At 41.7% G+C, this 14,065-nt stretch overlaps 1 protein-coding gene across 5 annotated transcripts in view; it reads left to right on the forward strand.

The window, feature by feature from the left end:
- CCDC62 (coiled-coil domain containing 62) overlaps window positions 1-14,065 on the forward strand; it is a 42,206-nt gene that overhangs the window by 18,371 nt on the left and 9,770 nt on the right. For 4 of the 5 annotated variants that reach the window (XM_027566923.1, XM_027566920.1, XM_027566921.1 and 1 more), the window contains 4 exons: window positions 346-461; window positions 2,285-3,010; window positions 5,941-6,097; window positions 11,611-11,733. In XM_027566923.1, the coding sequence (XP_027422724.1) occupies window positions 346-461; window positions 2,285-3,010; window positions 5,941-6,097; window positions 11,611-11,733 (1,122 nt within the window). The remainder of the gene's footprint in view (window positions 1-345; window positions 462-2,284; window positions 3,011-5,940; window positions 6,098-11,610; window positions 11,734-14,065) is intronic. The other variant, XM_027566924.1, reaches the window with a different exon arrangement.

A 14,065-nucleotide genomic window follows, 5' to 3' on the forward strand; every position in this document is an offset into this window, starting at 1 on the left:
GTACGTCCCCACTCACTCTTCACTATTAAGTGGGAAACATTTATAAACAGACATCAAATTAGGAAAAGTGTATGCCTGGTGATTTTGTTTATGGTGCTTCTGGAATCCTGACTACTTTAAAGGTGTATCAATCGTATTAACCTCGCAGATAGAGTCTTGCTTATAGTAAAGGAGACTGGTTATACTAACAAATCTTGGTGCTAACATAGGAAAAAGGAAAGCAAACATATTCAGCATATGTCTTTAGCCACTGTCTGATACGTTTTAGCGTCTGAAACACCCAATTGTTGGCTTGCTTTAGCTTTGTCGTTACACTTTGTATTGATTTATCAATATCTACGGCAGATTTACGTAAAACAACAGCGTGATCTGCAGTTTCTTAATTTCAATGTGGAAAATTCTCAGGAATTAATACAGATATATGACTCAAAGATGGAGGAATCAAAGGGCATGGAATCCAGGTAACCTTAGTAAGATGCCATTAATATGATATTGTATTTATTTCCATCATTCATCAATATTTGTTAAGTACCTACTATGGGTCAGTACTTACTACTATTCCCTAGATAGCAGGGAGTAAATGGGAAAAAATATATGTGAGCTAATAATTATCATTTTAATCCTGGGTTGTAGTGAGACTAGATTTAGAATTTAGGCATGATCCTAATTAAACTATTTGATAAATTTCATTAAATACATTATTTGTGTGTGTGTGTTGTATAGAAGGCTTTGAGGTAAAGTAGACATTACAGAGATGAATCATTTATTCAGAACTCTCAGTATTTTAGGCACTGGGCTAGGAATAGAGAGAATAAAGATATACTGGGTATTATGCTTATCTAAAAGAAAGAACATCAAAGAATGGTAGAAATAACTGCAGTAGAAGTTCAGCTGAGGGTGACCTCTGCTCTCAGCTTGATTTTTCCATTTTCCTTATTAATGGAAGAAGATATCTGCTCTTACCTATAACAGGCAGTATGTGAATTAAATTGGTTTCTGTAAAAGTAAAACATAAACATATGAAGAGTGGTTTAATTTAACAAGCATACAACTGTCCCACAGTTCAGTTTAGTCCACATATCCAGCCAAAATAGTAAGGGAGTGGTGGAAAGGAGGGGGCATTCGGGGAACTCCCATTTCTCCACATAAGGGCAGAAGCTGGGCCCAGTGGCATGCTCCTTTCCCTAGGAGGCTGGCGTTCGGGGTCGGGAGTGGTCAGGAGTTGCAGGGTTTTGCTGCAGACAGGAAGACTGGGAACTCACCCCACACTTTGCTGCATTCGCTGTGCTTTTCTTCGGGTCTTTTACTGGGGATTCTAACACCATGGCTCTGTATCCCAGCATCTGCAGCTGCTACTAATAAACATCAGACCAAGCCGGCGATCTCCAGCAGGCAGAAGCCCCTAACCAGTTGTCTCTCTTTCCTTTTTGTACTTCATTTCCTCTGGGAGGCACCTGGGCTAGACGATTGAAGTTATTCTTTAAGAACATAAAGCGGCCTTTCCTATTCTAGAAGGAGAATCAGAATCATATAGATTAGAACACCTGAACACATGTGACATGAGAATTTTAACCTTGTAGTAAAAGGTTTGTCACAGTGAGTTTTATTTTATGCACATGTGTCATTTTTACTTTAGACTGGTTTTCGGTACATAGCTACATAGGTGTAGCAGATAAGTGGGATGTCAGAATACAGTATGGTGCACACATTTGGCACTGTCCAGTTTATCTCTGTACCTTGAATCCCCATTGCCTTTCAGTTCTGGCTTTAGCTCTGTTTACTGTGAAACTAATAGAATTAGGAAAAGAAATAACAGGTCAGTCAACAAGTATTTACAGAACACTGAGTGTGTATTAACGACCGTCCTAGGTGCTAGGGGGATTAAAAATGGCTTCATATGTGAAAAACACCCTTAAGCATCTTTAGACAGGACATTCGTGTGTCTGAAACAGCGAGCCTTACAGTTGTAATAGGAGAGTCTCTCTGATGAATTAGATCATCTATGCAGTAAGATAGTGATTTGCAGTATGGACATATGTATAGTAGACCTTAAGGATGGGACATGGGGGAGTGGGCATGTGGGCTTGGTGATCAGAAAGACTTCCTGGAGGAGGCTGGGCTAAAACTGGGCTCCAAAGAATATAAAATTCCTACCTTCTATTTTCAACTGAGACAAATGGGTCTTATTAGGGTTTAGCTCAACTGATGAGGTTTGAGTGAAATATTTAGAATGATAGTATCAAGTGTATCTTATAACTTCCCGTTTTTTGTAATGCCACCATAGCAGAGACATGTGTTTATCAGACCTTGAAAATAACCACCTAAAAGTCGATTTTAAGAGGGAGAAAAATCAGAAGTCACTGGTTAAGGACCAAAAATTTGAGACCACGTTGGTTCAGCAAACTAGGTCAGACAAGAGCTCTTGTGATGTATGCAAAGAGAAGAAACTACAGGTTAATACTTCATTTGGGGGAAAAAGTGTAATTGCTATCTCATCTCTATTTGCAAAAGACTTAGTGGAGAAACAAAAGTCTTGGTCTCTGGGAGGAAAAATCCAGATTGAACCCGAAAACAAAAGTACATTTTGCAAGATCCACGCAAGATCACACAAAGGGAATGGAATTGGGATTCAGAACGAAGAGAAGCAACCCTCAGAAACATCAACATCTGTATCTGATGATAAATGGCATGACGTCAACGTTTACCTGGGCCTGGCCAGCTGTTCTGATTCAAAGCAGCCAGAAAAGCTGGATGTCGACTATCAGGACCACCTGGAAAGGCCTGGAGTCTCCTGTTGCCACAGAAATGAAGCCTGTGTGGATGAAAGCGACATGTGGGAGTCCAAGTGCTGCCACCCGAGTAACTTCGTAATCGAAGCGCCGGGCCACATGTCTGACGTGGAGTGGATGAGCATCTTCAAGCCTTCCAAAGTGCAGAGGGTCGTGCGCCACAAATCTGTGTGCACTTGTTCAGAAAGCGCCAGCGGGACCAAGTACAACTCTTCGACAAGGTCAGTCTCGTTTCACGTTTGTAAACACCCAGGGAGCCTACTTGGTGGTGTGGTTCAGTTGCTAAGTTGTATCCAACTCTTTTGCACCCCATGGAGTGTAGCCCGCTGGGTACCTCTGTCCATGGGATTCTTCCAGCAAGAATACTAGAGTGGGTTGCCATTTCCTCCTCTAGGGGATCTCCCTGACCCAGGGATTGAACCCACGTCTCTGCATTTTCACGTGGATTCTTTACCGCCGAGCCACCGGGGAAGCCCAGGGAGCCTACTTACTGAGTTTAGAAATAGAAAAGGCCTGCAGGAGCCACTTCATGCCAGCTGTGAAATGCAAGCAGCGTTTGCAACAGACATTGCGTTTGACACACCACTTCCTCTTTTCATCACAGCACAGGCTGTTGAGTTTTTGGTTGCACAGAGACTTGATTCCAGTGAGAATTTGTGCCTAGGACAGCATCTGAGGCAAAGGTTTTGCTTAACAACACAGCCAGTTGTCATGAGCTGAGCAAACATGTTTTATTTTAAAACAAACGGGGAGGTCACTTCACAGAGTAGAATGCTGCTCTGGGGCATTCTCAGCCTGGATCCTTTTGAATCGATAAGCTGTTTCTTTCATGTCCAGATTACATTCCCTAGACCCCAGATAAGACATTCTCCTGGCCTGCATTGGCTTATTGATACATCCGACTGCTTTGGCCTTTGTGTTCAGTTTACATCTCCCAAACTTTCTTACTTTTCAAAATCATGCAGGAGAAAGAATATTTGTATTTAACAAGCTGGTAACAGTTATTGGCCTTTTTCTTTCAGTTTTATTGAGATATAACTGATGTGGAACACCGTCTAAATTTAAGGTGTTTGCCGTAACGATTTAAGTACATCAGGAAATGATGAGCACAGTAAGTTTAGTGAATGGCCATCATCTCATATAGATACAAAAGAAAAAAAAATTATTGTTTCCTTGTGATGAGAACCCTTAGGATTTACCTTCTCAGCAATTTTCGTATATAGCCTACAGCAGTGTAAATGTTATTAATCCTACTGTATGTGAAATCTCTAGTTCTTATAACTGTAAGTTTGTGCCTTTTGACCATTTCTATCTGACTGTATTTTTTATTTTGTTTAAGAGAAGAAAATGCATTCAGTTCAGTTCAGTCGCTCAGTCGTGTCTGACTCTTTGCGACCCCGTGAATCGCAGCACGCCAGGCCTCCCTGTCCATCACCAACTCCCGGAGTTCACTCAGACTCACGTCCATCGAGTCAGTGATGCGATCCAGCCATCTCATCCTCTGGCGTCCCCTTCTCCTCCTGCCCCCAATCCCTCCCAGCATCAGAGTCTTTTCCAATGAGTCAACTCTTCGCATGAGGTGGCCAAAATACTGGAGTTTCAGCTTCAGCATCATTCCCTCCAAAGAAATCCCAGGGCTGATCTCCTTTAGAATGGACTGGTTGGATCTCCTTGCAGTCCAAGGGACTCTCAAGAGTCTTCTCCAACACCACAGTTCAAAAGCATCAATTCTTCGGCACTCAGCCTTCTTCTTAGTTGTTAGCAAATGCTGCCCTTTCAGGCTCATCCCACTGTCCGTTGCTGAATCCTGTAGGTAGTTGTGGGGCACTATCCTAACTTGTGCTATTTTTAAAGAAAACCTTGCTCTTTGACCTTAAATTATAGAAAGAATAAAGTTTCTCTATTGAGAGCCTTATCTGAATCATCACATTGCCTTTCATAGGACTTTATAGTTAAAAATTCCTTTTGGGGATTTTCATTGTTTGGGTTTTCATTTGGCCTGTTTAGAAGCCTGAGTCATTTAAAAATCATATACTGATTCTGTCAGTTGCAAAAGCTTTTTAAAAAATTGGTTGTTACACTAAATGTTACCTGTTCATATTTGGTTTTAATAAAAGATTGCCTTAAGTAATCACAAATCCCAGTAGGACACAACTTCCTGTTTTTCACTACTGAACAAAAACACGCATATATTAAGGGAAAAATTTTGTGTTAGACAGTTTTAAGAGTACAGTGGACATATATTAAATTTAAGGCATGAAAGAAATTCCAAAGCAACTTCTGAGTTTTCTTTCCAGGCCCTTTTGACCTCCCTGGCTTGAAATAATTCAAGTGACTTCTTGTTCTTCCAGCAGAGGCACATGCCAAGGCATCGCATGACAAATGCATGATTAAGTAGAAAAGATAATCATGTTTTCCCATTCTTCCTTAGATTATAAGAACTTGTGTGCACACTTCATCATCTGACCAAAATGTTCTTCACATTTATACCTCCATTCCATTTGACAGCCAGGGGTGTATCTGTGGACAGAGAAGCCATAGCAGCTGCCCTGACTGATCCAGAAGGTCCGTGGGAGAAGGAGGTTTCCAGGGCCTGTTTCCAGGCTCTCTGCTTTGAGCCCAGACTTTAATAACCTGCCCAGAAACTTAGCTACATGTGTCTGTTCTCTAATTACTGAGATCCTGTAGAAGAATTAAGGACCCATAACAGTGCCATTCAACTTTCAGAAAAGAACTTTTAAAAAACTATTAGCAAAAATCAATCTCACGCTGAAAACCTAAAATCTACACGTTTAACCTTATACTGTATTCATTTCTTTCCCCTGTCTCTCTTGGATGATCCTATCCCTCAAACCTTCTTTTCTTTGCTGTTTTTTCCAGAAGGTGTAGAGAGGAGGACAATTCTCTCTTCTGTAGTTACCCTTTAACAAAGAACTTTGTTTTCTTGCTGTGAAGGGTGTGCATTAATTTATAATATCCTATATAAATATTCTATTCGAATCTATACATTCTATTCAAACTTCAGCTTCTTCATGAAAAAGGAAAAATCTCTCTTTTTGTCCTGTTGAGATGCTTTTCTGTATGAGTATTGGTGTCATATGTTTGTTATTGTTTCAAGATGCCTGTTTTTGTTTGGTTTTATTATTCACAGTGAGCTGATCGCCATCCAGCAGTCCCACTGTTTGGATTCTTCAAAATCTGCCTTAAGAGAGGATGAGAAGTTGATAGAGACAGAATCCTCTTCGGCTAAAAAGAACTCATCTAAGATTTTGTTAGTCAACAAAGACGCAGCCCTGCCCAGTGAAAAGGTTTGTATTTCGCTTAGAAATACTCAGCTTAGGGACTTTTCTGGCAGTCCAGTGGTTGGGACTTAGCCTTCCGATGCAGGGGACTGTGGGCTTGATCCCTGGTCGGGGAGCTAAGACCCCACATGCCTCATGGCCAAAAAACAAAGAACAAAAGAAGAATATTTTAACAAATTCAATAAAGACTTTTAAAATGGTCCATATTTTTAAAAAAAATCTTTAAAGAAAGAAAGAAATACCCAGCTTATTCAAGCACGATTTCTCCCCAGTACACTTTTAATTCTCCTGTAGCAATATTGTTAGCATGCTTATGTTAGCGTGCTTAATTTTGGCTGTTCTTCAGGTTTTATTTTAACCATAGGACTTTACCTGCATTATTGAACTGAAGTCATACTTATTTCCCTTCTGTTTTCTTTAAACATACTGTAGGTTAGCTTCAGGCAAAATGTCCCTCAGGCCCTCCAAGTGATTGCTGTATCTATTTTTAGTAAATAGCTTAAAGACACAAAATGAAGAGTACAAGAAGCAACTGTGTACCTACATTCAGATTTAACATGTTTACATTTTGCTGTATTTGCTGTATTTTTCAAGGTTAAAGAAATAGAATGTTACAGATAAAGAGTAAACCCCGTGTGTCATTCTGCCCCGTCCACCCCCTGCCACCAGTCAACCACTACCATGAAGTTGTGTCCACATTGTTTTTATGCTTTTATGTTTTTTGTAAAAGTGTACACTTAAACATCACATACTGTTCAGTTCAGTTCAGTCGCTCAGTCGTGTCCAACTCTTTGCGACCCCATGAATCGCAGCACGCCAGGCCTCCCTGTCCATCACCAACTCCCGGAGTTCACTCAGACCCACGTCCATCGAGTCAGTGATGCCATCCAGCCATCTCATCCTCTGGTGTCCCCTTCTCCTCCTGCCCCCAATCCCTCCCAGCATCAGAGTCTTTTCCAATGAGTCAACTCTTCGCATGAGGTGGCCAAAATACTGGAGTTTCAGCTTTAGCATCATTCCTTCCAAAGAAATCCCAGGGCTGATCTCCTTCAGAATGGACTGCTTGGATCTCCTTGCAGACCAAGGGACTCTCAAGAGGCTTCTCCAACACCACAGTTCAAAAGCATCAATTCTTCGGCGCTCAGCCTTCTTCACAGTCCAACTCTCACATCCATACATGACCACAGGAAAAACCATAGCCTTGACTAGACGGACCTTTGTTGGCAAAGTAATGTATCTGCTTTTGAATATACTATCTAGGTTGGTCATAACTTTCCTTCCAAGGAGTAAGCGTCTTTTAATTTCATGGCTGCAGTCACTATCTGCAGTGATTTTGGAGCCCCAAAAAGATAAAGTCTGACACTGTTTCCACTGTTTCCCCATCTATTTCCCATGAAGTGATGGGACCGGATGCCATGATCTTCGTTTTCTGAATGTTGAGCTTTAAGCCAACTTTTTCGCTCTCCACTTTTACTTTTTCATCAAGAGGCTTTTTAGTTACTCTTCACTTTCTGCCTTAAGGGTGGTGTCATCTGCATATCTGAGGTTATTGAGATTTCTCCCGGCAATCTTGATTCCAGCTTGTGCTTCTTCCAGCCTAGCGTTTCTCATGATGTACTCTGCATAGAAGTTAAATAAGCAGGGTGACAATATACAGCCTTGACGTACTCCTTTTCCTCTTTGGAACCAGTCTGGTGTTCAGTGTCCAGTTCTAACTGTTGCTCCCTGACCTGCATACAGATTTCTCAAGAGGCAGGTCAGGTGGTCTGGTATTCCCATCTCTTTCAGAATTTTCCACACTTTATTGTGATCCACACAGTCAAAGGCTTTGGCATAGTCAAGAAACCAGAAATAGATGTTTTTCTGGAACTCTCTTGCTTTTTCGATGATCCAGTGGATGTTGGCAATTTGATCTCTGGTTCCTCTGCCTTTTCTAAAACCAGCTTGAACATTAGGAAGTTCACGGTTCACGTATTGCTGAAGCCTGGCTTGGAGAATTTTGAGCATTACTTTACTTGCATGTGAAATGAGTGCAATTGTGCAGTAGTTTGAGCATTCTTTGGCATTGCCTTTCTTTGGGATTGGAATGAAAACTGACCTTTTCCAGTCCTGTGGCCACTGCTGAGTTTTCCAAATTTGCTGGCATATTGAGTGCAGCACTTTCACAGCATCATCTTTCAGGATTTGAAATAGCTCCACTGGAATTCCATCACCTCCACTAGCTTTGTTCGTAGTGATGCTTTCTAAGGCCCACTTGACTTCACGTTCCAGGATGTGTGGCTCTAGGTCAGTGATCACATCATCGTGATTATCTGGGTCCTGAAGATCTTTTTTGTACAGTTCTTCTGTGTATTCTTGCCACCTCTTCTTAATATCTTCTGCTTCTGTTAGGTCCATACCATTTCTGTCCTTTATCGAGCCCATCTTTGCGTGAAATGTTTCCTTGGTATCTCTAATTTTCTTGAAGAGATCTCTAGTCTTTCCCATTCTGTTGTTTTCCTCTATTTCTTTGCACTGATCGCTGAGGAAGGCTTTCTTATCTCTTCTTCTATTCTTTGGAACTCTGCATTCAGATGCTTATATCTTTCCTTTTCTCCTTTGCTTTTCGCTTCTCTTCTTTTCACAGCTATTTGTAAGGCCTCCCCAGACAGCCATTTTGCTTTTTTGCATTTCTTTTCCATGGGAATGGTCTTGATCCCTGTCTCCTGTACAATGTCACGAACCTCATTCCACAGTTTATCAGGCACTCTATCTATCAGATCTAGGCCCTTAAATCTATTTCTCACTTCCACTGTATAATCATAAGGGATTTGATTTAGGTCATACCTGAATGGTCTAGTGGTTTTCCCTACTTTCTTCAATTTAAGTCTGAATTTGGTAATAAGGAATTCATGATCTGAGCCACAGTCAGCTCCCGGTCTTGTTTTTGTTGACTGTATAGAGCTTTTCCATCTTTGGCTGCAAAGAACATAATCAGTCTGATTGTGGTATTGACCATCTGGTGATGTCCATGTGTAGAGTCTTCTCTTGTGTTGTTGGAAGAAGGTGTTTGCTATGACCAGTGCATTTTCTTGGCAAAGTTCTATTAGTCTGCCCTGCTTCATTCCGTATTCCAAGGCCAAATTTGCCTGTTCCTCCAGGTGTTTCTTGACTTCCTACTTTTTCATTCCAGTCCCCTATAATGAAAAGGACATCATTTTTGGGTGTTAGTTCTAAAAGGTCTTGTAGGTCTTCATAGAACCGTTCAACTTCAGCTTCTTCAGTGTTACTGGTTGGGGCATAGACTCTTTGTTTAAAATGTACACAAATGTCTTTTGCAGTGTGATTTTCCAGCTGTCAGTATTTGGTGACCCTCATCAGTGTTGACATTGTGGACCTGGCCTCTTCATTCTGATGGTTGCTCAGTGTGCTGTCCAGTGACCGAATACACCGCAGTCTGTCTGTTCACACCCCGACATGCAGACAGTGAGATTATTTCCGTGTGGGTGTGTGTTTAGTTGCTCAGTCGTGTCCGACTCTTTTCGACTCCATGGACTGTAGTTCACCAAGCTCCTCTGTCCATGGAATTCTCCAGGCAAGAATACTGGACTGGGCTACCATTTCCTACTCCAGGGGATCTTTCCCACCCAGGGATGGAGTCCACTTTTCCTGCGCTCCTGGATTGGCAGGCTGATTCTTCATGACTGAGCCACCTGGGAAGCCCTGGGGTTGTTTCTACACTCACTGTTGTGGATGAGCCAGTGTCTTTATCATGAACAGGCTTCTGATCGCAGCTGTATCATAAAGAAAATTAGTTCAAGTAAACTTAGTCATTTTGGGGGTTATTTTGGGAAGATATCTGGCCTTGAAAGCATCTGATCTGAGTTCAAATCCCCAGTTTGCTTTGTCTTAGCTCAGTGACCTTAGTACAGTTATTTAACTTCTTTGAGCCTCAATTTCTTCACCTACAAATATATAATTAAAGCATCACAGTTGGGGCTTCCTTCATAGCTCAGATGATAAAGCATCTGCCTCCTATGCAGGAGACCTGGGTTTGATCCCTGAGTTGGGAAGATCCATTGCAGAAGGAAATGGCAAGCCACTCCAGTATCCTTGCCTGGAAAACCTCATGGACACACAAGCCTGGTGGGCTGCAGTCCATGGGGTTGCAAAGAGTCAGACACGACTGAGCCACTAACACACACACACAGCATCACAGTTCCTTGGTTTCAAGGGGATGTCGTAGGGCTTGGCCGCTAATGTGTGTTTTGATGAGTGTTGGTTCTCTTTGTTATGAATTGATGGTCCTAAGTGTTGACTAGAATCAGGAGCATCTGGGCTGTGCATTCACTGATGGCGGGAATGTAAATGGCAGAGCCACTTTGGAAAACACTTGGGTACTTTCTATTAAAATAACTGCTTAAAAAAAAAAGTTAAAAATACACCTACCATATGACCCAGCTATTCTACTCCTGGAGAAATGGAAACATATGTCCACATAAATATTCAAGCAGCTTTATTTTCACTAGTTAAACAAAACTGGGAACAGCCTGAGTATGCTACAGAGGGTGGTTTATCCATACAATGGAGTACTTCTCAGCAATAAAAAGGAATGAACTATTTATACACATACAGCATGGGTGTACCCCAAGATAATTATGCTGAGATAAGAAGCCAGACAGACAAGAGTATGTAATGCATTTATACAAAATTCTAGAAGATGCAAACTAATCTCCTGTGAGAGAAAGCAGATCAGTAGTTGTCTGGGAATGGGAAGGAGGGACTCTGAGAGGCAGGATTTCCCCAGGGACACAGGCATGGCAAATGTGACCTGCATTCATCATGGGAATGGTTTCATGGGTGTGTACATGTGCCAGAACTCACCAGATGTTAATTGTATATAGTTAGTTGTGTGTTTACTATGGAAAACTCACAGGTTGTACATACGTTATATACTGTGAAAAACTTTTAACACAAAGTAGAAAATTAAACAAGAATGAACAAACTAAGGTATATTTCCACATATTTTTGAAAGCTAACAGAGGACTTCCCTGGCAGTCCAGTGGTTAAGACTCTGTGCTCCCAATGCAAAGGACCTAGGTTTGATCCCTGGTCAGGGATCTAACCTACATGCTCTATGGTGTGACCAAAAAATAAAAAATTAAACAATTTAAAAGCTAGCAAGCCTTAAGTGTTAAAGTTGCATTTTGTAAGTGTTTTGACTTGATAATTACACCCTTGACAAGTTGATTTAAGAGAGGTAAACAATGCCTACGATTCTTTTATCACATGGGTGTTACTTAATTAGTTGTAGTAAGTTCTGTTGAAGTCAAATTATCTGGTCAAATAGGTTTTAAGAAAGAACTGAGATTTGGTTCTTTTAGTATTTAGTGTTCTGCTTTGGCATGTAACAAACACCTAAAGTCAAAGAACTAGTCATGAATAGTTGATGTTCGTGTCTGTTAGATTGTTCTTGTAGACATAAACGGTGGAAAGCGTTTCTTGATTTCATCAGTGCTTGAACTGTGTTGTGTTCCCAGGATGATTTTTCTCCCACGAGCAAGCTTCAGCGTTTGCTGGCAGAATCCCGTCAGATGGTCACGGACCTGGAGCTGAGCACCCTGCTTCCCATCAGCTCTGAGAATCTCAGCACCAGCAAAAGTGTACGTGCTTCCTTTTCTTTTGACCCCACCTGTAGTATCTGAACATTTTCCGTCATTGTGTGCGAACGTCACTTTCTGTTAGAATGATGGTGTCTTCGTGTCTGGGGGAAGGGGTTAGCAGCCTGGGTTTAAGGAGGAACAGAATGTTGCCACAGATGTCACCACACCCAGACTTCCTCTTTCCAATTACCTGGGCACATGCACGTACATTCTGGGGGATTTTTAAAAGACATTTTATTATAGAAAATTTCAAGTACAGATGTAGAAAGACTACTTCTAATCCCAGAGTTCCAGTAACCATCAGCTTTCTGCCGCCTTTGTTTCATCTTCCCCCATCGGTCCTGTTTTTTCCTGAAACATTTTAAAGCAAACCCTAGACATAATGTCAGGTTTCTCTGGTGGCTCAGTGGTAAAGAATCCACCTGCCAATGCAGGAGATGCAAGAGACATCTTGCATCTTGCATTCAATCCCTAGGTCAGGAAGATCCCCTGGAGTAGGAAATGGCAAGCCACTCTAGTATTCTTGCCTGGAAAATCCCATGGACAGAGGAGCCTGGCGGGTAGCTACAATCCATGGGGTCACACAGAGTTGAACATGACTTAGCAAAAACAACAGACATCATGTCTTTTCACGCATATGTACTTCATTCTGTAGCTCTAACAGATAAGGACTTTTATTAGACCCAGCCAAATTCACAGTAACTTTTTAATATTGTCTAATGACTACACCACCTTAAGGTCTCCCTGTTTGTCTCAAAAGTGTATTTTTACTATTTGTTCAAATTAATACTCAATCAAGGTCCATATTTTGCACTTCAGTGAATCCCTAAGGTCTCTCTTCATCACTAACAGTTCCTTCTCCTTCCTTTCCTCCCTCTCTCCTTCCTTCCTCCTCTCTTCTTTCTCTTGTGTTTCATTTTTTAAAAAATATTTATTCGTTTGACTGTGCTGGGTCTTTAGTTCCTCAACCAGAGATCGAACCTGGGCCCCCTCCATTGAGTGTAGAGTCTTAGCCACTAGACCGCCAGAGAAGTCCCTTCTGTCTTTGTCTTTTGATGCCACTTATCTGTGGGAGAAGCACTGGGTCATTGTCCCGTAGATTTGCCCAGAGACTGAGATAGGCTGGATGGCTCCATCCTCGCTGTTGCGTCACACATACCTCTCGCCTCCAGATTCCTGTAAGCTAGTATTTCTCTCCAGTGACTTGTTTAGACTTGGGGTCAGTTTGGGTTCTTTTTGTTGCTTTGGCGCCACGCCCTCATGGTGACACCCAGTCTGCTGCCTGGTGCGTCGTATCGGGGGATCCTCCTGTCTGGTTGCCCCACGTTTGGATGTCAGACTTAATGGGGAGATTGTCAGCCTAAGCTTTTTTATTATAGAGTTTCCCTAAAGTTCACTTAATGACTTTCGTGTTTCTTGATTGTTGTGCTTTAGATCTGTTGTTTCATTAGGGATTGCAAAGTAGTCATTTTCTAAATCTATCCTTCTTTGAGGAGTGTGTCACACATTAATTCTAAACGCTTTCTCTGAGCACAGGAACATTGCAGTAGCAGTGATATAAGTTGCTTTGTAGATTTTATAGCCTGACATAAATAGTGAAAAGAACATTGAACTTGAAATCAGGACACTTGAGTCCCAGTTTCCCAGTCTGTAAAATACAAGCTTGAGATGGGTGCTATAAGATTCCAGGTCCATTAGTTGGATGTGCTGTGGACATAGTTCAAGATACTTGAAAGCCATTGAGTTAAACTTTTTTGTATCCCTGACAAAATAAAATTAGAAAGATCTGCAAGACATTGAAATACCATTTGTTAAAAATTTTTTTTAATTTATTTTTGGCCGCACCATGTCTTAGTTGCAGCAGGCAGGATCTTTGCGTAACAGACGGGATCTTTCATTTCAGCGCCCCGGCTTCTCTCCAGTTGTGGCGTAAGAGCTCAGGTGCCCTTCTGTCTGTGGGATTTTAGTTCACCAAAATCCCACAGATTTTTTTTTTTAACTTTTTTACTTTGTATTGGGGTATAGCTGATTAACAATGTTGTGATAATTTGAGGTGAACAGGGAAGGGACTCAGTCATACATATACATGTATCCATTTCCCCCCAAAACTCCCCTCCCATTCAGGCTATGGAAGACGGATTCTTACCACTGGACCACTAGGGAAATCCCTGAAATACCTCTTTTTTTTTCATCATTTATTTATTTATTTACGGCTGCGCTGGGTCTTCATCGCTGCACCTGGGGCTTTCTCCAGTTTTGGTGAGCGGGGGCTACTCTGGCTACAGTGCGTGGGCTCCACGTCGCAGTGGTTGCTCTTGTTGCAGAGCACGAG

The sequence above is a fragment of the Bos indicus x Bos taurus genome, chromosome 17 (assembly GCF_003369695.1).
Source record: "Bos indicus x Bos taurus breed Angus x Brahman F1 hybrid chromosome 17, Bos_hybrid_MaternalHap_v2.0, whole genome shotgun sequence".
NCBI classification, from domain to species: domain Eukaryota; kingdom Metazoa; phylum Chordata; class Mammalia; order Artiodactyla; family Bovidae; genus Bos; species Bos indicus x Bos taurus.